At 40.4% G+C, this 21,558-nt stretch overlaps 1 protein-coding gene across 1 annotated transcript in view; it reads right to left on the minus strand.

Moving 5' to 3' along the window:
* XPO6 (exportin 6) overlaps positions 1-21,558 on the minus strand; it is an 87,464-nt gene that overhangs the window by 41,980 nt on the left and 23,926 nt on the right. The window contains exons 15-20 of the mRNA XM_053694945.1: positions 18,780-18,924; positions 18,210-18,356; positions 16,154-16,340; positions 10,450-10,605; positions 7,587-7,701; positions 3,617-3,788 (exon numbers count right to left, since the gene is read on the minus strand). Of these exons, the coding sequence (XP_053550920.1) occupies positions 3,617-3,788; positions 7,587-7,701; positions 10,450-10,605; positions 16,154-16,340; positions 18,210-18,356; positions 18,780-18,924 (922 nt within the window). The remainder of the gene's footprint in view (positions 1-3,616; positions 3,789-7,586; positions 7,702-10,449; positions 10,606-16,153; positions 16,341-18,209; positions 18,357-18,779; positions 18,925-21,558) is intronic.

Below are 21,558 nucleotides of genomic sequence, written 5' to 3' on the forward strand. Positions count from 1 at the left end.
AGCTGAGGTCATGAACTCTTTTACTGTGATCTCATGAGATTTCATAGTAAACTCCTTAAACTGAATAGGGAAATAATAATATGAGTGTGCACGTAAGCTCACTCCCTCAGCTGTCCCGGGACAGACCTACTGATTTGCTGCTTAGAAGTCCTTTTACAATGCGATGTGGCTACTGAGCAATTTTTGAGGTAAAATATCTTTCTTTTCTACATAGAGATGTTCGGGTGATATTTTCTAGTCAGCTTTTCACAGCTATGCTGCATCCCTTTCAAGTGTTTCAATATTTGGGTATCATGGCCCTTTAATGGTCATTTCAAATTTTAATTTAGTGTCCCTTTAACTTTGAAAACTTTATCAGAATCACAAAGGTTTCATTTTAACGTCTACTTCCCTAGAACATTAAATCTTCAAACCAATTTCTAAAAAGGTTTGGGAATCTGTAATGGCAACACATTCCACTATCCTATGAGAAAGTACAAGGTGTTACCCATTCTCTGGAGTTCAAGAAAGTGCAGTAAGGAAAGAGGGGTTTGCCAGGAGACATTCCTTGAAAATGGCATAAACATAATTTTTAGCCTGATAAGTGCAAAGTCTCACACAGGCTATGGATAGATATAGATATCTTATATTTAACCCCTCAGTTCCAAAAGGGCCACAACACATTACAGCAATGCACTGCAGACCTCTAGGACAGAAATGTTTTCACTTCTGCAGTGGTTTTATTTTAGTGAAAATTTTGAAATGAAATGTAATTTTAAATTAGAAAAAATACACTAAAAGTACCAATTGCAATGTGTTGTGTTTAACTGGAGAATAAAAACATTTTGAAAGGCTGATAATATATTGCAGCAGTTGAAAAATTTCAACTGCATCCAGTCGCATGTTCTGGGAGCTCCGTAAAAATAGCATCTATGAAATGCCTCATATTGTGGATTATACCCAAAAAGAGAATTGCTGAACTACTGCATATATCATACTAGGTGAAGCCTGAATATGCCGATAAGTGCTTGGCAATTTATCGATCTATGCTGAGCTGAAAAATCTGTTTAGGATTGGGCGTATCACCAAGCAGCGCCATCTTGGCATATTTTATGCACCCCTGCTGGGATATTACACACTACACTCTGAACCGCCTAACAGATCTTTAAACCTGTGGTCTTTTTAATGCCTGAGGTGTGTCACAGTACTAGCCGCTATGGAACCGCAAATAACGTACTCCGCCTGTCAGAGAACTTCTACAAGAGCATGGGAGAAAGCTATGTAAGAGACTTGGATGCCCTTATTTGTATGTCTCAAGCAATGCGCCTGCATAGTGACGGCCTCATGGTGGAGCGCAATGAGGTGCAGGAACCGCAGAACAGCATGGCGCTTGCAGCTCCTCAAGTCTGCTCTCTTCCGTTGATGCTGACAGGCACAGACCCTGGGACTACATCTCTACTCAGCTAGCACAACATATGCGGCTCACCTAGCAGCTTATCCCAAGGAGGAGGAGGACTGCGGGTGAAAGTTACTGAGAGTCTGGTGCTACAACGTGACACATTCCTTACAGCTCTCCACCACAGACTTCTCTCAGCCGCTGGCTGGTATGGCTCTTAGAGTGCCTTTGGGGTTGGACTATCCACACTCGCTCCGACTGGACGGCTGTGGGAACTGGTAGATCCAGAAGATCCTACAGATTCTCCAAGCTAGATCACCATGGCATAATGCTCCCCTGAGTCTCCCGGTCCGGCATCGGATAAGTGAGGGGTGTATCTTTGAGGATGTGTTGACCGTCTGAGGGGATTGCCGATGATGAGACACTCTCTCTATGTATATAATTGATGTCCCCAAATATTATACTATGATGCTTGTTGCGGCTTGTAATGAAGGCACCTAGGGCCTGATATTTGAACTTGCACTCTGTATTATTAGATATACTGTTAGATTTGGTAGATGTTTATGCACCATGTTTGCCCATTTAATACTATTTGAAAAACTAAGTATTGCTCTCACATGCATAGTCTGTCTATTTGCTTAGTTTAGTTGCTACATCAAAATATTCCACTCTAGGTTTGGTTGGTATATGTGAATTAGTTTTCCTTTGTACCTATATGTGTCCTCCCCTCCCCCCCTCTATACATAATAGCAATTTATATGATCTACTGTCCTCCAATGTTTGTGATGTCTGTGCAGCCTGTATGCTAAATTTACTTGTTTCTCAAGGCTAGGTATTGTTCTTATGCACATAAACCACAGGGGACAGCTATTTAGTATTGCTGTAGGTGTGTAAATGGGGAATGATGTATTGTGCAGGGCTACTCATACATGATCTGATTATCTAGTTGCCATGGCGTGTAGGGTCTATGTTTAATTGCAACGCTGGAGACCAAGGTTCATGTTCTGCCAAGTAGACTAAGGGGTCTGTATATTAACTTTTTGATACTACTATAAGAGATGAGATGTGAGGACGAAAACACATTATATTTATGCCCTTTCTGCGACACCAGGGGCTTATGAATGTTACTCTTTTTAAGCTTGCTTATGAATGGTCCCAATTTAATAACGCCCGCAGCTTGTCCCCCAGAAGACCTAACTTTTGATGTTTGATAATTCTGTCCCTGTGGTTGAAAAATCTGTATTGAAAATTCCCTTTTGAATGTATTTTCTATTTGCAGGCTGTACTTTCATTTTGACAGTATTCTAGAGGATCACTACTTTACTTACGCTCATGAGTGTTCTTCAGAGACCCTTGATATTGTTATAAGCTTAGTGCTTAAAGCAAGTTATCCGATTGCTTAAGCAGTGTAAAGAAAAGAAAACAAAAAATCTTGAGGTACTTGCAATGGGATCCAAGAGTGGTCCCTCTATTATATTATGCCTTCCCCTATCTTCAGTAATGCCTTTCCATGTAAGGTCCATGAGTGGCCTTTTGAGTATGATAGGGAGGGTTAACTTCTATATAGGCACTGTATATTAATATGTCATGGAATGTAATCACTTACTGTACTACATTATTTACTGTTTGCCTATCCTTAGTACCTCAATAAAAACTATTTAAAATAAAAAATTTCACTGCAAGTTAGCTGCAGGGAAAACACAAAAATAAAAATAAATAAGTTATAAAATGTCTCAAACAAATTTGTTTCCTTTGTTCTTGGTCTAACATCACATAATTATAAAAAGGTAAAAATGTAGTAATAAAAAAAAAAAAAAAAGAAGGTGCATTGCTCACAACAACATCTAACATTCAGGAGTCACAGCTCTGCAGATTGGGTATGGCTAGAGGATGGGACTGAAAGAAAGAAAAGAAAAATTCCCTGAAGCAATCAATCAATGCACTGCCACTCTGCAGCACTACTCTATTTGCCTGTCCTCTTCCAACAGCGCTTTGCTCTAGCTGCACTATGTTCAGGAAAACTTACAGTGCAGCCAGAGCACAGTGCTGTTTGAATAAAACAGCATGATGTGGAGCAGCGCTGCTAAGTGGAAGAGGCAACAATCCCTGCATGTGCCCTGTTTCTGCAGACATGCAGCATTTTCTGCAATGACATCTCACATCACAGAATGCTCTGCCCTGGGGAAAGAAGTGAGTTAGGGCTGTCACAGATTTTGGGTGGCTATAGCCTGTATTGCTTACCTCTGCAATGATTGGGTACAACTGTTCCATGCACAGGGAGAGGATACTGGGCAGAAAAGGTTTGAAGGCCTGGCCCGGTTCTTGAACCACTACCTGAAGGATCTTCAGAAACTTTTCTACAACGTGGCAGCCAGCACTGCCCTCCTGCAGAATACTCTCTGCCAGCTGCTCCCTAGGAAAACAAGAAAGACAGTGTCGTCCTCTCCTTAATGGGATATATATATAAATCAAAAATTACATTATCAAAATTCATTAAAGCCTGTAATTTCTGCATCACTTATCCTGTGTTGTTCCACCCATAAAAAAGGGTTAAACACATAGGTAAAGTCCCATTTGGGGGTTACAAGCATTGTTAACTCAAGCAGACTTTAATCCATAGTAAGCTATAGTTAGTAATGCAAAAATTACATGCTTCAAAGATGGGACTGCAAACACCTTGATATTTTAATTCAAAATGTTGTGCATAATGAAAGAACTTTACAATTAACTCATTTATTTTGCTCCTCTTTCATGTAAATGTGCCCAGAAAACCTGGCATATTAAGGCTAACCCTGCTAAATATGTTTTCCTAATTGATAACAAATGCAAAACAATGTACTAATACTATACTAACAATGACTGACTAGCATTGTCTGCAGACTAAAGCCCAGATTGGGTGCTACAAATAAGGCAAATGGTGGCTGGAATTTGGCTAGTAAAAAGGATGTTAATTTGTTGTTTTTTTAAAAACACACCACACAACTTGACTTTGCTGATGTATTATGCTATAGTAAGACCACAAAGTGTCTTACTTTCCTAGTGTTTACTGCCCCTTTAAAAGGGATATAGAACTCAAAATTAAATACCAAATTAAATTAAGGAAAATTAAACATTGCAAATGATATTCATGATTCAAGATATAAGTAGAGGTTGGAAACTGATCAGGGACTGGTATCTCAGCTCATACAAATGGGAACAATGTTAGCCAGACACAAATATATGCTTGTGTGATTTCTGGTTTATGTAGCAAAGCAAATCATTTTCTCTTAACTTAGAATTTCCAGGAGGTAGACTGGAATTGGGCAGAAGATTGTGATATGTTTAACAGCAAATCCATAAAGCAGTAGGTGACTTCCCATTTTCCCTACAGTCAGTTGTGACAATACGCCCTTAAACCACTGGAAAGACATAACCATAATGCTTAAACACTTGAAAGTGATGCACCATAACTGTAAAAAGCTGACAACAAAATATCACATAAACATCTTTATGAAGTTGTCTTTCAGCTACTGACAGATGCATGTTGGGGGGGGGGGGGTGGAGACCGTACAGCTAACTGGCTTCATCAGTGCTGATCTTATGGGATTCCATTTAAATCTTGCAAGATTTCATAGTTCACTTCCATAAACCGAGGAGAGAAATAACATGACTGTGCTGCATGTCCTTTGCAAGTCCTGGGGCTATCATCCTGATTGGCTGCTTTAAGTCCCTTTACAATGGGATGAAGAAAGCCTGAGGTATCATATCTTCCTTTTTTACAGAGATGTTAATGTCATAATTTTTTAGTCTGCTTTTTACAGCTATGCTGCATCACTTTTAAGTGGGTGGTTCGGTTTAGGTTTCACCAAAAAGGTGAAGTTCATAGTCATTTACAGGTTCTCATACACATTAAACTATAGAAACATCAGGGTCATATAAAAGCTGTGGGCCCTTTAAAAAATAAAATAAATGCATAAATGTGCTTTTCAGAAATCAATTCTGCACCTCAAATTATGGTCTAAAAATAAAAAAACACGTGTTTAGGCAGCTGTGGTAACAGAAAAGATTGCACCCACAGGGGGTACAAAGCCAAGGCAGTATATACTGGAAAGTAAAGTATATATTGCTAATAAGAAAAACACAGGTTTAGTGTCCCTTTCAGCATTTCCCATTTATAGATTTCTGTAGCCCGGTCTAGTCTTGTAATTGTGTCACACTGGTTTTTTTTAATCCATTGATCTTGTCTGACTGTTTTTTGAAAAATTGATTGTCATTCTGAGAACACTGCAAGAAATGCTGAAGGAAAATGCATGACTCAATCAAAAGCAGGTCAATTATTTGCTGGCAGATCTGTGCTTTACAAGAAAGATTTTTTTTTTAAATTGCAGGAAATAAAAAACAGATTAAACAGACACCACTGGCGGTCCTATAAGTGCATTGTTCTATCTTTTGTGCATTTTATAACATCTGTTTTATAGAGTTCCTGCTTAGCTACATAAAAAAAAAAAAAAAAATTGTCTTCACCCTTTTAAACAAAGGATGAAGTGAACAGTTTGGGGTAAGTAACTATATATTTAGACAGTATGATATAAGAAAAAGGTTTTTATTCTGTGTGGTTTAAGTCATGGGTATATTTTGAGATCAGTACCTGACATGAGTGGCAGAGGATGTGTGATACGGCATTTTTATTCTACGGCAGAATTATCAAAACAATTTGGGGAAGTGAGAGTCCCCACCCCCACTCCAAATGTCTATAAATCAATATATTTAAATACGCTCCTCCTGTGATTAACGTCTTTGTGCTGGTATAATAGTGTTCAGATCGTAAACACTATTAGTAAGAATTAAATCACACAATTGCATAGATTATCGCGTGGTTTCAAGGCAGGGATGGGATCATGGGTAACTGCCAAAACTGCAAGACACGCCCCCCCCCCCCCCCCGACTGATTTTGTCTTTACAAAAAGGGGAGGCTGCTGGATGCCATATAAGGGAAGACGTTCCATGCAGTTCTAACGGCACTAAAGCCCAGCGCTGTTAGGACGGCTTGGAATGTCCCAACGGTGTGAAGGGGTTAAAGGACCATTAAATACAGTAGAATTGAATAATTGACAAATAGAAAAAAAAAAAGAAAAAAAAAGACAATGCAATAGTACTTTACATTGAAAATTGCCAAAAAATATTCTATTGCTCATTTCAAATTCAAAGTTAATAAAATTTTCTCTCCCCCTGTATCATGTGACAGCCATCAGCCAATCACAAAATTCACAGGTATATACTGTGCACTTTAGCACATGCTCAGTAGGAGCTGGAGCCACAAAGTGCGCATATAAAAATAATGCACATTTTTATAATGGAAGCATATTAGAAAGTTGTTTATTTTTATAAAAATGTAATCATTCAACTTTGTTTGACTTTAGTAGCACATTAATAAAGTAATCACAGTTATTTACCCAATGGGTTACAGAAGTGTGATATGTGCATTATACAAAGGCAATTTTTTAATTTGCAGTGATCAAGCGCACGAAACGCGTATGCTACGCTGAGTACCTGCATATCATCCTGGATACTATATAGAATGTTTTACGACCCATGTTTTTACCTTATAAGGATTAAAAACAAAGTTTACATTTTATACACTGGGTTTCCTAGTGCGCTCTTTCCATTTTCTTACTCATCTTGTTCAATATTTTGCGTGCAGAGTTGTCACGTTGGACAAGAGCTGTCTTGACCTGTGACCCAGAGACTGGTGAGTAAGGGAACGCGTTCCCGCCCTCTATCAATAGTGCCGTTTGTTTCATTGGAGGATGTACAAACCCAGAGCGCTCTGTTGAGCAGATTCGTCTACACCAATTTTTTATTTGGCTGTGCAAAGTTCAGATTACACACACTCAACTATGGCCTAGTTTCCATTGAGGTGGTAAAGTTTGGAAACTTTGAGTAAAAAAATTTATCTCTATTAAAGTCTATGGAGAATTTGTACAATACCATTAGTTTCCAAACTAACACCTCAATGGAAACGAGCCCTTAGTTACCTTGCACATCATTTTATATATCTACCGTATTTATGTAAAATTAATCCACATTCTGCGTTTTTTGCCCAACATAAACCAGTTATAAAACAAATTCTGTTTTTCCCCTGGTCGGCTTTCTTTATTATATGGTCTCTGAGGCGCCGATGGCATTTAACCAAATTCCCCCTGAGCTAGTAAGAAGCACAATTGGTAGTTACCTGGTGAACATATTCAGGAACGTCTGTATGATTTGCTCTGTGAAAGGAACACCCATCTGTACTCGCAAACCTTGAAACAACGCCAAGAAAAAGCTGAGCATTTCCTCCGTCACATCTAGACATAAAGAGGGAAACATCAGCTCGTGTGAAAAAGTGACCATCTTTATATATTTTCTTTGTACAACTTTTAACCAGAGTTCAATCCCTCAAATAAAAACATAAAAAAAGGAAACATTGCATGGGCTCTTATCCCAAACCATATCATGAAAGGTGGGCAGAACTTGTACTGAGCATGAAGGAAGTGATGTTATGTAAAATGGAGGGGCCAAATATACCGTTAAAAAAACAACAAAAAAACCAAAGAAAAACAAAATGTATGCTTACCTGATAATTTTTTTATTTTTTTTTGACACTGAGTCCACGGATCATCTTAATTACTAATTGGATATTCACCTCCTGGTCAGCAGGAGGCGGCAAAGAACACCACAGCAAAGCTGTAAAATATCACCACCCTTCACTCCCAACCCAGTCATTCGACTGAAGTCAAGGAGAGAAAGGAAGTAACAAGATGCAGAGGTGTCTGAAGTTTATAAACCCAAAAACCTGTCTCTTACAAAAAACAGGGCGGACCGTGGACTCATCGTGTCAAAAAAGAAATAAATTTATCAGGCAAGCATAAATGTTGTTTTCTTTTTAATGACACAATGAGTCCACGGATCATCTTAATTACTAATGGGAATCAATACCCAATCTAGAGTACACAGATGATACGGGAGGGACAAGACAGGGCACCTAAACGGAAGGCACCACTGCTTGAAGAACCTTTCTCCCAAACACGGCCTCAGCCGAAGCAAAAGTGTCAAACTTGTAGAATTTTGAAAACATGTGAAGAGAGGACCAAGTTGCAACCTTGCAAATCTGTTCCACGGAAGCTTCATTCTTGAATGCCCAAGAGGAAGCAACAGCCCTCGTGGAATGAGCTGTAACTCTCTCTGGGGGCTGCTGTCCAGCAGTCTCATATGCAAAGCAAATAATACTCTTCAGCCAAAAGGAAAGAGAAGTAGCCGTAGCTTTCTGTGCCTTACGTTTTCCTGAGAAAACTACAAACAATGCAGAAGACTGACGAAAATCTTTAGTCGCCTGCCGATAAAACTTTAAGGCACAAACCACATCCAAATTATGCAGAAGTCGTTCCTTCTGAGAAGGATTGGGACACAGAAGGAACAACAATCTCCTGATTAATATTCCGATCTGAAACTACCTTAGGAAGAAATCCTAATTTAGTATGTAAAACTACCTTATCAGAATGAAAAATAAGGTAAGGGGACTCCCACTGCAAAGCCGAAAGCTCCGACACTCTGCGAGCAGAAGAAATAGCAACAAGAAACAAAACTTACCAAGATAACAATTTAATATCTAAGGAATGCATAGGCTCAAACAAAGCCCCTTGAAGAACTAAATTCAAACTCCAAGGAGGAGTAACTGGTTTGAACACAGGTCTGATTCTGACCAAGGCCTGACAAAATGATTGTACATCTGGAACATCTGCCAGACGTTTGTGTAACAAAATACATAAGGCAGAGATTTATTCTTTCCCTATAATTTAGCTTCCTCGTAATACATGAGGAACAGAAAGGGAACTTTACCACTTCCTATCACTAACGTAGGCAAAGAGAATGACAGGGTTGGGAGTGAAGGCAGGTGATATTTAACAGCTTTGCTGTGGTGCTCTTTGCCGCCTCCTGCTGACCAGGAGGTGAATATCCCATTAGTAATTAAGATAATCCGTGGACTCATCGTGTCGTTAAAGAATAAAAAAAAGGTATGAGTGCGTATATATTGCTTTATTTCTCGGTTTGTATTTACACTTCTTGATCTCTAGACTGGCTTTTTAAAAAAAAAAAAAAAAAAAAAAAACACACAACTCAGTATGATGGGTTATTTACTTAGATTGCACCCTAATAAATCAAATTAGAATTAAGTAAAGCAGTATTTTTATTTAAATAACCTCTATACACCTTACAATCTGCTCGTACTAGGACTTCCATAAATATACGCATTACGCAACAAGCTTAATAAATACAGTTCTGTGCCTCTCCCAGATAACATGCAAACCAGCGATATTTGCATCCATAACCACAGATGATCATCAGTTCTCTAACCAGGACTTTAATGGCCAATAATATATTAAAAGTTATACTGCATGCATCTTTCTCCCTACACCTCATGTCTTGTGGACCTGGAACGGCAATTAGCCTAAAGGATAAAAGATTATGCAAAAGAGAAAGTAATGGCAGGCACTACTCCAGACCTTGAAGTTATAACCAAATAACTTATTTCAATCTGTATTAAAAGTTTAAAACATTTTGTAATGATTATTCTGTATCTATTTTGGCGAGTGTTTTTAACCTTTTTTGTAACCTATTTGGGCAATAAGAAGCTAATTGTGCTGCTGTTTTGGCCTATAAAAAGGGATCTGGTTAAGACATAGACTGTAGTCTATAAGTAAGCGCCTGTAGGGGGCGCGAAACGTGTCACACGGTCTGTTCTCCATCCTGCCATGTCTGTCTGCTTTTAATACCGATTGAAATAAAAGTTATTTGGTTTTAACTTCAAGATCTGGAGTAATGCCTGCCGTTACTTTCTCTTTTGCTGTTATACGGATTGATCCACCGCTTTGGCTATGGCGCTCCGTGTGTCAAGGGCTTCACTTAGCCTGATTGAGGTACAGCTTCCGGTTCATCGCACTACACGCCAAGGCTGCGGTTTCTCTTAACTGATAACAGATTATGGATTGATAGAACTTTCTATGCCCCTGTGCACTACTTTGTATACATTTTAGGCAAATGAAAGGTTCAGTTACCTGATTGGTGGATGTACACAGGGAAGAGGGTGAGAGATAACTGTGCCACCTCCTGCATTGACTGGTAACAGATCTGCCGAGATTTTGTGCCCTCTCCAGAGATGTTTTCCACAATGTCTCTTAAGACACCGAGGGTCTGGCAGATAACACGCTTAGCTGGAAATCAGATATGTTATTGGTTACAGAGAAAATGTCTAGAGGAGGCAAATAAATAAAAACAGTAATACAGAGTCCATAGCTGATCATACTAAGGTCCTGATGATCTAAAGCTCTCTGGTCTGGTGAGATTGTCTAATCAGTCATCAGTGCTGTGAGGTCCGTTAAACAATTTTATAAAAAGGTTAAAAAAAAACAAAAAAAAAAAACAACAAAAAAAAAACACTAGCTTGAGAGCGGTTTAAATCACTATGTAGGTTCTGAATGTGAAGGAGATACTTGCATTATAGAACTAAAAAAAAAAAAAAAAAACCCCATAAATTATGCTTACCTGATAATTTCATTTCCATCGAGGAGTCCACGGCTTCATTCATTACTATTGGGAATTAAGAACCTGGCCACCAGGAGGAGGCAAATACACCCCAACCAAAGGCTTTAATACCTCCCCCACTTCCCTCATCCCCCAGTCATTCTGCGGAGGGAACCAGGTACAGTAGGAAAAATAACAGGGTATAAAAAGGTGCCAGAAGATGATTAAATTTAGGTCCGCCCTATGGAGATACGGCCGGGAGCCATGGACTCTCCTCCTCTCAATGGAAATTGAATTATCAGGTAAGCATAATTTGTGTTTTCCATCTAAAGGGGAGGAGAGTCCATGGCTCCATTCATTACTAATGGGAACATATACCCAAGCAAGCTCTAAAGGATACTGAATGAAACCGGGAGTGTAAAAAGGCGGACCCTAATCTGAGGGCACCACAGCCTGCAACACCTTTCTCCCAAAATAGCTTCCGCAGAAATTTGTAAAAAAAAAAAAAACTTTGTAAAAGTGTGTAAGGAGGACGAGGTAGCTGCCTTACTAATTTGCTCCATAGAGGCCTCATTGTTGAAGGCCCAAGACTAAGCCACAGCTCTAGTTGAATGAGCCGTGATCCTCTGAGGAGGCTTATGTCCCGCTGTCTCATAGGCCAAGTGAATCAAGCTCCTCAACCAAAAAGACAAAAGTAGCAGAGGCCCTTTGCGCTTCCCAGAAACCACCACAAAAAGATGTAGACTGTCTGAAATTCTCTGTAGACTGAAGATAGAACTTGAAGGCACAAACCACACCCAGGTTATGAAGTAACCTCTCCTTTGAAGAGGAAGGGTTAGGACACAAAGAAGCAACAACAATTTCCTGATTGATGTTACGGTTAGACACCACCTTGGGGACAGCCTTATCCGCATGAAACACCAGATCACATTGCAAGGCAGCTAGTTCAGATACTCTGCGTGCCTATGCAATAGCCAACAGGAAGAGAACCTTCCAGGACAGAATCTTAATGTCAATGGAATGCATAGGTTCAAATGGAACCCTCTGCAAAACCTTAAGGACTAAATTTAAGCTCCAAGGTGGAGCCAACTGTCTAAAGACAGGCCTGATTCTAGACAGAACCTGAACAAAAGATTGTATGTCAGGGAGCTCAGCGAGTCTCCTATGCAACAAAACTGATAATGCTGAAATCTGTCCCTTTAAGGAATTAGCGGCAAGACCCTCTTGGAGAAAGGACAGAATCCTGGATACCTTCACCTTACTCCAAGGATATCCATGCGTCTCACACCCGGACAAATAAGTCCTCCACAACTTATGGTAGATGAGACGAGTGACTGGCTTCCTTGCCTGAATTAGAGTATCAATCACACATTCAGAAAAGCCTCTTTGCTAAGACCACGCAGTCAGCCTCAGAGAATCTAGATTTCGATGTTGAAAGGGGCCCTGTGACAGCAGATCCCTGCGACAGGGTAACCACCACGGTGGAGAGGATTACATCCCCACCAGATTCGCAAACCACATCCTCCACGGCCACGAAGGAGCAATCAGAATGGCCGGGCCTGCTCCTGTTTGAAGCATGCCACTACGCGAGGTAGAATTGGCAACGGTGGAAAAATGTAAGCTAAGATGAATCCCCAAGGAACCACCAAGACATCTATCAGCTCTGCCTGGGGATCCCTGGACCTCCACCCGTATCGAGGTAGCTTGCAATCGAGTCTGGACGCCATGAGATCTAGATCAGGTGTCCACCAACTGTGACAAATCTCAAACACCTCGGGGTGAAGAGACCATTCCCCCGGATGGAAGGATTGTCTTTTGAGAAAGTCTGCTTCCCAGTTGTCCACACCTGGAATGTGAATCGCTGATAGCGAGCAGTCGCGGGACTCTGCCCACTCCAGAATCAGAGACACCTCCCTCATCGCAAGGAAACTCCTCGTATCCCCCTGATGGTTGATGTAAGCCACCGAGGTAATGTTGTCGGTCTGGAATCTGATGAAGCTGGTCGACTACAGAGAAGGCCATGCCTTCAGAGCATTGTAAATTGCTTGTAGTTCTAGGATGTTGAACGGAAGGAGAGACTCCTCCTTGGCCACTTTCCTTGTGCCATCCTGGCACCCCAAACAGCTCCCCATCCTGTCAGACTGGCGTCCGTGGTCACAATCTCCCAGGACGGTCTCAAGAAGGATGTCCCCATGGACAGTTGTTCTGGACGGATCCACCAAGAGAGGGAGCTCCGAGTCCGAGCATCCATGGATATCAGCTGTGATTGATCGCCATTCCACTGTCTCAACATGCACAATTGAAGAGGTCAGAGATGGAACTTTGCGAATGGAATGACATCTATGCTTGACACCATGAGACCTATCACCTCCATACATTGAGCCACCGACAGGCTTGGAGGACTGAAGGGCAAGACAGGTGGACGCAAGCTTCCTGCGCCGTTGGTCTGTGAGAAATATCTTCATGGACATAGAGTCTATTATTGTGCCCAGGAACTCCACCCTGTTGCTGGGAACCAGGGAACCCTTTCCCGAGTTGATCTTCCAACCGTGACATTGGAGAAGAGCAGCCCTCAAATGATCCTCTGCGAGGCTGAGCGACAGCGCCTGAATTAGGATGTCGTCCAGGTAAGGCGCCACCGCAATGCCCCTGGATCTGGCCACTGCAAGCAGTGCCCCCAGAACCTTCGTGAAGACCCTCGGGGCTGTCGCCAAACCAAAAGGAAGGACCACAAACTGGAAGTGTTGGTCCAGAAACGCAAATCTTAAGGAACCTGAAGTGGTCGCTGTGAATTGGCACATGAAGGTAAGCGTCCTTCAAGTCTACAGTTGTCATGAACTGTCCCTCTTGAACTAGGGGCAGAATAGATCTGATCGGTTCCATTTTGAATGATGGAACACTCAGAAACTTGTTTAAACACTTTAGGTCCAGAATAGGGTGGAACGTGTCCTCCTTTGGAACCACAAAAGGTTGGAATAGTACCCTAGACCCCTTTCTGCTAGGGGTACTGGTATGATAACCCCGAGAGAGGCGAGATCTCCCCCCCCCACACACACACACACAAAAGGCCTCCATCTTCTCTGGTCTTGAAGAGAAGTTTGACAGGAGGAATCTGCCCTCGGGCGGATGGGATCTGAACCCTATCCTGTAACCTTGGGAGACAACATCTACAACCCAGGGGTCATGAACCTCCTGCAACCATGCGTCTAAGAATAGAGATAATCTGCTGGGCCTTGTCCGCACGAAAGGGACGAAAAGTAGATTCCCTTAGGCTTAGCCTTCTTATCCTGCGGTAGGAAAGCTCCCTTGTCTCCCGTAACCGTGGATATGATTGAATCCAATCTGACCGAACAGGATCTTTCCTTGAAAAGGTAGGGACAACAGCCTCGATTTAGAGGTCATGTCCGCAGACCAAGATTTTAGCCACAGAGCTCTGCAAGCTAAAAACAGAAAAACCTGACACCTTAGCATTCAGGTGAATAATTTGCAAACTGGCATCACAGATTAAATAATTGGTGACCTTCAGTGACTTAATCTTCTCCTGTATCTCGTTGATGGATGTTTCCCCCCTTGACCATGTGATACAGGGATTCACACCAATATGTCACAGCACCAGCGGCCGCCGCAAAGGCCGCTGCTGGCTGAAAAACAAACCCTGTGTGCTGAAACATCTTTCACAACGTTTTCCAGCTTTTTATCCATGGGCTCTTTAAACTACAAACTATCCTCGAGGGGGAATAGTCGTCCGCTTCGTGAGCTTAGAGATAGCCCCATCCACCTTAGGGATAGTCCCCCACAGCTCAAGCTGAGAGTCCAGAACGGGAAAGTTTCTTAGGAATCACAGGTTCCTCTGGTATCTTAGGTTTGGGAACCTCAAGAGTAGCAAGCACCTGCCGTAGCAGAAAGCGCAAATTCTCCATCCTAAACCTATAACCAGGCTCCTCCGCCACCAGAGGTTTAGATGACACAGACTCCGACTCAGAAGGGGACTCCTCCGAAGAGTCGGAGTGGGCTTAGTCATCGTTTAGAGCCTCTGGAACTTCCATCGGCGAGGACAAACCCTGGGTCGGGACGCTATGATAAACCCTACGCTTGCGCTTAGCAGAATGTGGTAAGGCATGGATCACTTTAGAAAACCGCGGATTCCAGTTGGTCCGCAAAGTCCGACGGCCAACGAATCTCTCCCGAAGGAGTAACTGTTGGCGCTGCATGTGCAATCAGAGATGAATGCAGGGAACGCACCACCCCTTGGACGAAGAACCCTCAGGAGGTGGAAAAAAGGCACCTTTATACCACCAATGGCCGGGGCACTCACCACCTCCTAGGACCCGGACTACAGAAACCGCTACGTCTCCTGCGCCACAGATCAACAGAGGATAGACACACCCAGTCACGTGGAATGCCTGGCAGGACCGGCTCTGCACTAGGGAAAAAAAATGCCCCAAAAAAAGTTCCACACATTGCCAGAGCCTCATCTCGCACATAACGCAGCAATGACACAACAAACATTATCATGTATAACCCCCCCCCCATTCAATAATCCCCCTTTCCATGAATATTAACCCTTGATGCTGTAAAGATAAAAAGGCACCACACTGTGACCCGGTCCTCTATGTTATCATTATTAATAAAAAAAATGAAACGATCTTACCAGAATCTACGCCATGGTACAGGAACACGGCCCTTCAAGTGTGACAGGTTAGTAGCCTCGCTCCCTACATGGACTTGAGTGTAGAAAGTAGGCAGCGAAACTCGTCAACGCCGATTGCTTATGGAGTTGTTAATATTAGTCGGGATGGTTTCGCAGAAAGACTCTCCCTGCATCTTCGGACTCTAACTTTTATCCGAGCCCTCACTGAGAGACTGACAGGACTATATAAAACTCCAGTCCCAAGGCAAAGAGTACTACCCTCCATAAGACTACTACGAACCTCCGGCACTCCTCTGCCATCCCCCTGTGACGGAAGGCAAAGAATGACTGGGGGATGAGGGAAGTATTTAAGCCTTTGGCTGGGTGTCTTTGCCTCCTCCTGGTGGCCAGGTTCTTAATTCCCAATAGTAATGAATGAAGCTGTGGACTCTTCCCCCCCCCCCCCTTTAGATGGAAAAAATATTTTGTGCGATTTCTCACCCTGCCCACAAGCGTTTGATCATCGGGCCCCTGATTGAGAAGAGTAATGATGCAAGACAGATGCCGATGAGTTAGCACTGACAAGCTAAGTACAGTTCAGTACTTACTGGCCTCCATCTGGCCCTTGCGCTGTGGCGGAGCACTGCCCTTCAGCTGCCGGTACTCCCTTGTTAAGGCGTTCAGCAGATTGTTGTGATGGTTGGAACGCTCCCCCCATTGCTGTTCTGCTTCTGGGGCATTGGGCCACGGGAGGAGGAGGATGTTAGAGAGCGCACGGCAAAGCAGTACCTGAGCCTGCAGAGAAGAGATAGGGGTGTATGAAGTCTTTTTAATCAATCAATCTATCCCTCTTATTTATAGAATATAGTGCTGATAATGAAACAGTGCACCTCTACAATCTAACACACACACAAATAAACTGTATTGCCAAATTCTAGTCATACAATAAGGGCAAAAGGAAGTCTCTAATTCAAGTTACTTTCAGCTGGTTTAATTAAATGGAGTCTTGGCTTTGTACATTTCCGCAACTATATTAAATGCTAATTCCTTCCTAAAATCTTTAAAGGGACACTAAAGACATAATTAAACTTTCACGATTTAGATAGAGCATGCAGTTTTAAAGAGACTTTCTAATTTACTTCCATTATCAAATCGTACAGTCTTTTTGTTTAAACACTTTAAAGGGATACAAAACCCAATTTTTTTCTTTCATTATTCAGATAGAAAGTTGCTTAAAATTGCATGCTCTAATTTATTCCTATTATCTATTTTTCTTTGTTCTCTTGCTCTCTCCATTTGAAAAAGCAGTAATGGAAGGTTAAGAGCCAGCCCATTTTGGTTCAGCACCTTGGTAGAGCTTGCTGATTGGTTTGCTACATTTAGTAACCAATCAGCAAGAGCTACCTAGGTGCTGAAATAAAAATGGGCTGGCTCTTAAAGGGCCACTGTAAGTAAATATTTACTATGCCTGTTACTAACCAACTACCCCAAATACGCTTTTTATCAATAGCATTTCATTAACCTATCTCTACCGTATATCAGAAATCTTGTCTGAAAATTTAATTGTTTTCCAAACCCACTCCATGGGTATCCTTTGCTCTGTACCAATCCGCTTACAATACCTAGGTTTCAAAATGGCGTTTTAAAACACAAAGTTATTGGTTTAAGTATTTTGAACATGCAGTGCTGAAAATAGTGGGCAGGATAAAGTGACATCATCGGCGAATAAAAGATATAACTTTTAGAACGTTATGAAACTTCGTTTTGGAGAAAATATAGGTCAGTAGGTTTTAATTAATGTTTATTAACTTTAATATGTTAGTTGTTTAGCTTAAAAATTATAACAGAAAGTAATCCTTTAAGCTTAAATTCTTGCTTGTTCAAATAAAAATAGCATGAGAATAAAGAAAAAATAGGCGTAAATTAGAAAGTTGCTTAAAATTGCATACTCTATCTGAATCATGAAAAATTTGGGTTTAGTATCCCTTTAAGGAACCAGTTTGTGAACTCATGGAAAGGCTCAGTAGAGTGTATACATATATGAAGCTGTTATTGGCTGATGACTGTCACATGAAACAGGGAGCCAGCAAATTGAAATAAATGTTATATAAAAATATAATATAATATAATATAATATAATATAATATAATATAATATAATATAATATAATATAATATAATATAATATAATATAATATAATATAATATAATATAATATAATATAATATAATATAATATAATATAATATAATATAATATAATATAATATAATATAATATAATATAATATAATATAATATAATATAATATAATATAATATAATATAATATAATATAATATAATATAATATAATATAATATAATATAATATATATATATATATATATATATATATATATATATATATTGCTCTTTTAAAAATCAGAATAAGTTCTATTGTATGGTCTATTTCTATTCAATTGTTGATTATACAAGTCTACTGTTTTTAAATGGTCCTTTACCGCTTAGAGTACCATATAGTGTATTTTTTTTGTTCTTTTTACCAAGATTAAATGTTCGTCATACATAGTTCCTCAATAAATAGATAGGAGTGGGACATATGAGCATATGTACCACCAGCACTGACAGAATAATTGGACACACAAGTGCCTTTGAATGTTTTTATTACCTCTTCTGGTAGCCTCTGTGCAGAGCTGTCCGTGACGCGGCTGAACACCTTCTGGACGGCTGGAATGTTTATAAGAAAGACAGGCCGCACTGTTGTGGCTATAGAAACCAACAGATGGCAAGCGGATAGCAGCAACTTCTCTTGTACCTAGACCAGAGTAAAGCGCAGAGGCACCATTAAGATACAACACATTTTAGCAATGCACTAACAAAGATACAAGTACAAAAAAAAAATTAAAAAAAAATCTTTAGTACTCAAAAAGAGAGACAAAGCTTAAGCCTATCAGGCTGCGTAGATCCCCACGGCAGTCTGAGCAGCAGGATGTTGCCGGTCTGAATAAGGGTTATTTCTTTGTTGGCTATTGCACTTATTTGCATATCATTTTTTACTTTTCTTTTCGCATTATCTTTAAAGAGCGCTGTATTCCCCTCTCTTTTTAAGCACTAAGATTTTTTGCACTCCATCCATGTTGGCACCATATATAATAACATGCAAGATTGTGGATTTTTGGAAATTCCTACTCCCCCAGTTATTTAAGGACAACACATTTAGGCCGTCTTCCTTGCTTACCTTGGTGCTGATGAGAAACGGTAAAGCCTCCATAGCAGTGGATATAATGGAGATGAACTGCTGTGGGTTCTGCCGCTGTACTTCACTGTAATAGCGTGACAGCCAATGAGAGTAAGCCTGTAACGCTGCTAAAGACTGAGCATGCCTGCAAGAAAATTATGGTGTTAGACGTATTGCAGCCCAGAGGATGCCAACTGTTTAGCTTTGGGCTATTGGAGTATGTTTAAACTGTGACAACCAGGATTTTTTTTTCAAGCCTACAGCCCATGCTCACATCTTGTTATTGAAAAAGCGGTTCCACACTTCATTAGATAAAAGGAAATTCTAAACATAAAAATGAAATCCTGTAATTCATCGTTTCTCAACCACAGTCCTCGTACCACCAACAGGCCAGGTTTTCATTATAGCTGAACCAGTGCACAGGTAAAATAATCAGCTTATGGGTGAGAGCAGGTTAGTAACCATGGTATTAACTGATTACTTCACCAGTGCAAATGTTCAGCTATAATAATGAAAACCTGGCCTGTAGGGGGGTACTTGAGGACAGCGATTGAGGATTATGCAATTCCTTGTGTTACTGACCCTAAGCAACCATGTGTTTCCCACATACGTAAAGACGTGCTCCCGAGTAGAACACTGCTGGTGAGCCTACAAGGAGTGTCATTTGCACGGCCCACCGTCTCCTGTTTAGCTCAGGAGCAGTAATGATTGTGGTTCTCGAGCAGGTCTTTACCTATGCATTTAACCCCTTTGCAGGGGTTAAATAAATAGTAATCTAGTCTAATACAAAATCTAACAAATTAGACCATGTCTTTTTTTTTTTTTTTTTTTTTTTTTAAACGCAAAGTCCCATTAAGACTGTGCATTTGCCCTAAATTTTGTATAAAAATTGAGAAAAAAGGGACAGTCTAGTCCAAAATAAACTTAAGATTCAGATAGAGAATGTAATTTTAAACAATTTTCCAATTTACTTTTATCACCAATTGTGCTTTATTCTCTTGGTATTCTTAGTTGAAAGCTAAACCTAGAAGGTTCATATGCTAATTTCTAAGCCCTTGAAGGCCGCCTCTTAGCTCAGGGCATTTTGACCGTTTTTCACCTCTAGAGGGTGTTAGTTCAGGTGTGTCATAAAAATACCACTGTGCTCACGCACGTGGAGTTCAGGTGAGCCAGCTCTGATTGGCTAAAATGGATGTCTATCAAAAGAACTGAAATAAGAGGCAGTCTGCAGAGGCTTAGATACAAGATAATTAGAGGTAAAAAAAGTGTATTAATATAACTGTTGGTTGTGCAAAACTAGGGAATGGGTAATAAAGGGATTATCTATCTTTTTAAACAATAAAAATTCTGGCGTAGACTGTCCCTTTAAGTTAAGTGTATTAGCCGTATACATGTGAATTATATTAAAGGCACATGAAACCCTTGGTTTTTTTCTATCATAATACAGATAGAGCATAGCATTTTAAGAACATTCCAGTTTAGATGCTTGTAGAATTTCTAGGAACATTGTTATTTGATAATGCTGCAATCTTCTTTACCCAGTTTTACAAAAGGTATATTTTAAGTGCATTTTTTGAAGTAGAATTTTGTATTTTCTTTAAAAGGGACATAAATAAAGCTTATGATTCAGAAAGAGAATGTCATTTTAAAACAACTTCTATTATCAAATTTTCTTTTTATTCTTGGTATCCTTTGTTGAAGAGCATACCTAAGTAGGCTCGGGAACAGAAATGCACTGCTGTGAGCTAGCTGGCGATTGGTGGCATTGGCTCAGCTAGCTACCAGTAGGCCATTGCTGCTGAGCCTTGGGAATTGAGATTACAGCCCAACACTCAAAACTTTTTGACCTAAATTAGTCAACACTGTTGAAAAATATTGACTTAGACCTACTTAAATGGGCCAAGAACATCACATCTTGGTGGGGTGGAATCCAAACCATCAAGATGAACATACTTCCCAGAATACTATATCTCTTTCAGACGGCCCCAATCTATTTGTCACCAACATTCCTTAAAAAGCTACAAAACAGTATAAACTCCTTTATTTGGGGAATACACAAACCTAGAATTGCAAAGACTACTATTTACCGTTCCTTAGATGAAGGGGGACTTGGGGTCCCTAATGTAACATTGTACTATCAAGCAGTCACTTTGCAAAGAGTTATAGAATGGCATACGGGAACTAACTCTAAAGCATGGGTATCACTAGACTCACAAATATTAAGGGCGCCACAGGTGGGGGCCTTATGCTGGATAGCCAAAAGACATAGACCACAAATAATACAGAAAAATCACTCTGCTGAAACAAGTGTTTCAGAATTGGGATAAAATATTGGGGAGTTATAAGGGCTTATCGTCTATAAAATCCCCTCTATCCCCTGTATTCGCAAATGCTGAATTCAAAAAGGGATTAGAAATAGGAGATAGCGGTAGTGGCGATCTCGGTTACTCAATACCGTTCTGTACGTTAGTCCATAATAACAAATTGAAGTCACAAGAGGAATTAAGAGATATTGCGGGGGGAATATACACAAACTGATTGAAATACGCTCAGCTAACACACCTAGTACACACATCTCCATTTAAAGACGACTTTCTCCGTAAGTCGACAGACTTTGAAAAAATATGCTTAAACGCGACACCAATCAGGGGCACACTATCAAGGACTAGGAAATTATTAAGTAAATTGAAGAATATATCCCTACCCACATATGTAGATAGATGGCAACAAGAACTGACTGAACATTTCAATGATAAGCAATGGAAACAAATGTTCTATC

Source organism: Bombina bombina, chromosome 11 (genome assembly GCF_027579735.1).
Source record: "Bombina bombina isolate aBomBom1 chromosome 11, aBomBom1.pri, whole genome shotgun sequence".
Lineage (NCBI taxonomy): Eukaryota > Metazoa > Chordata > Amphibia > Anura > Bombinatoridae > Bombina > Bombina bombina.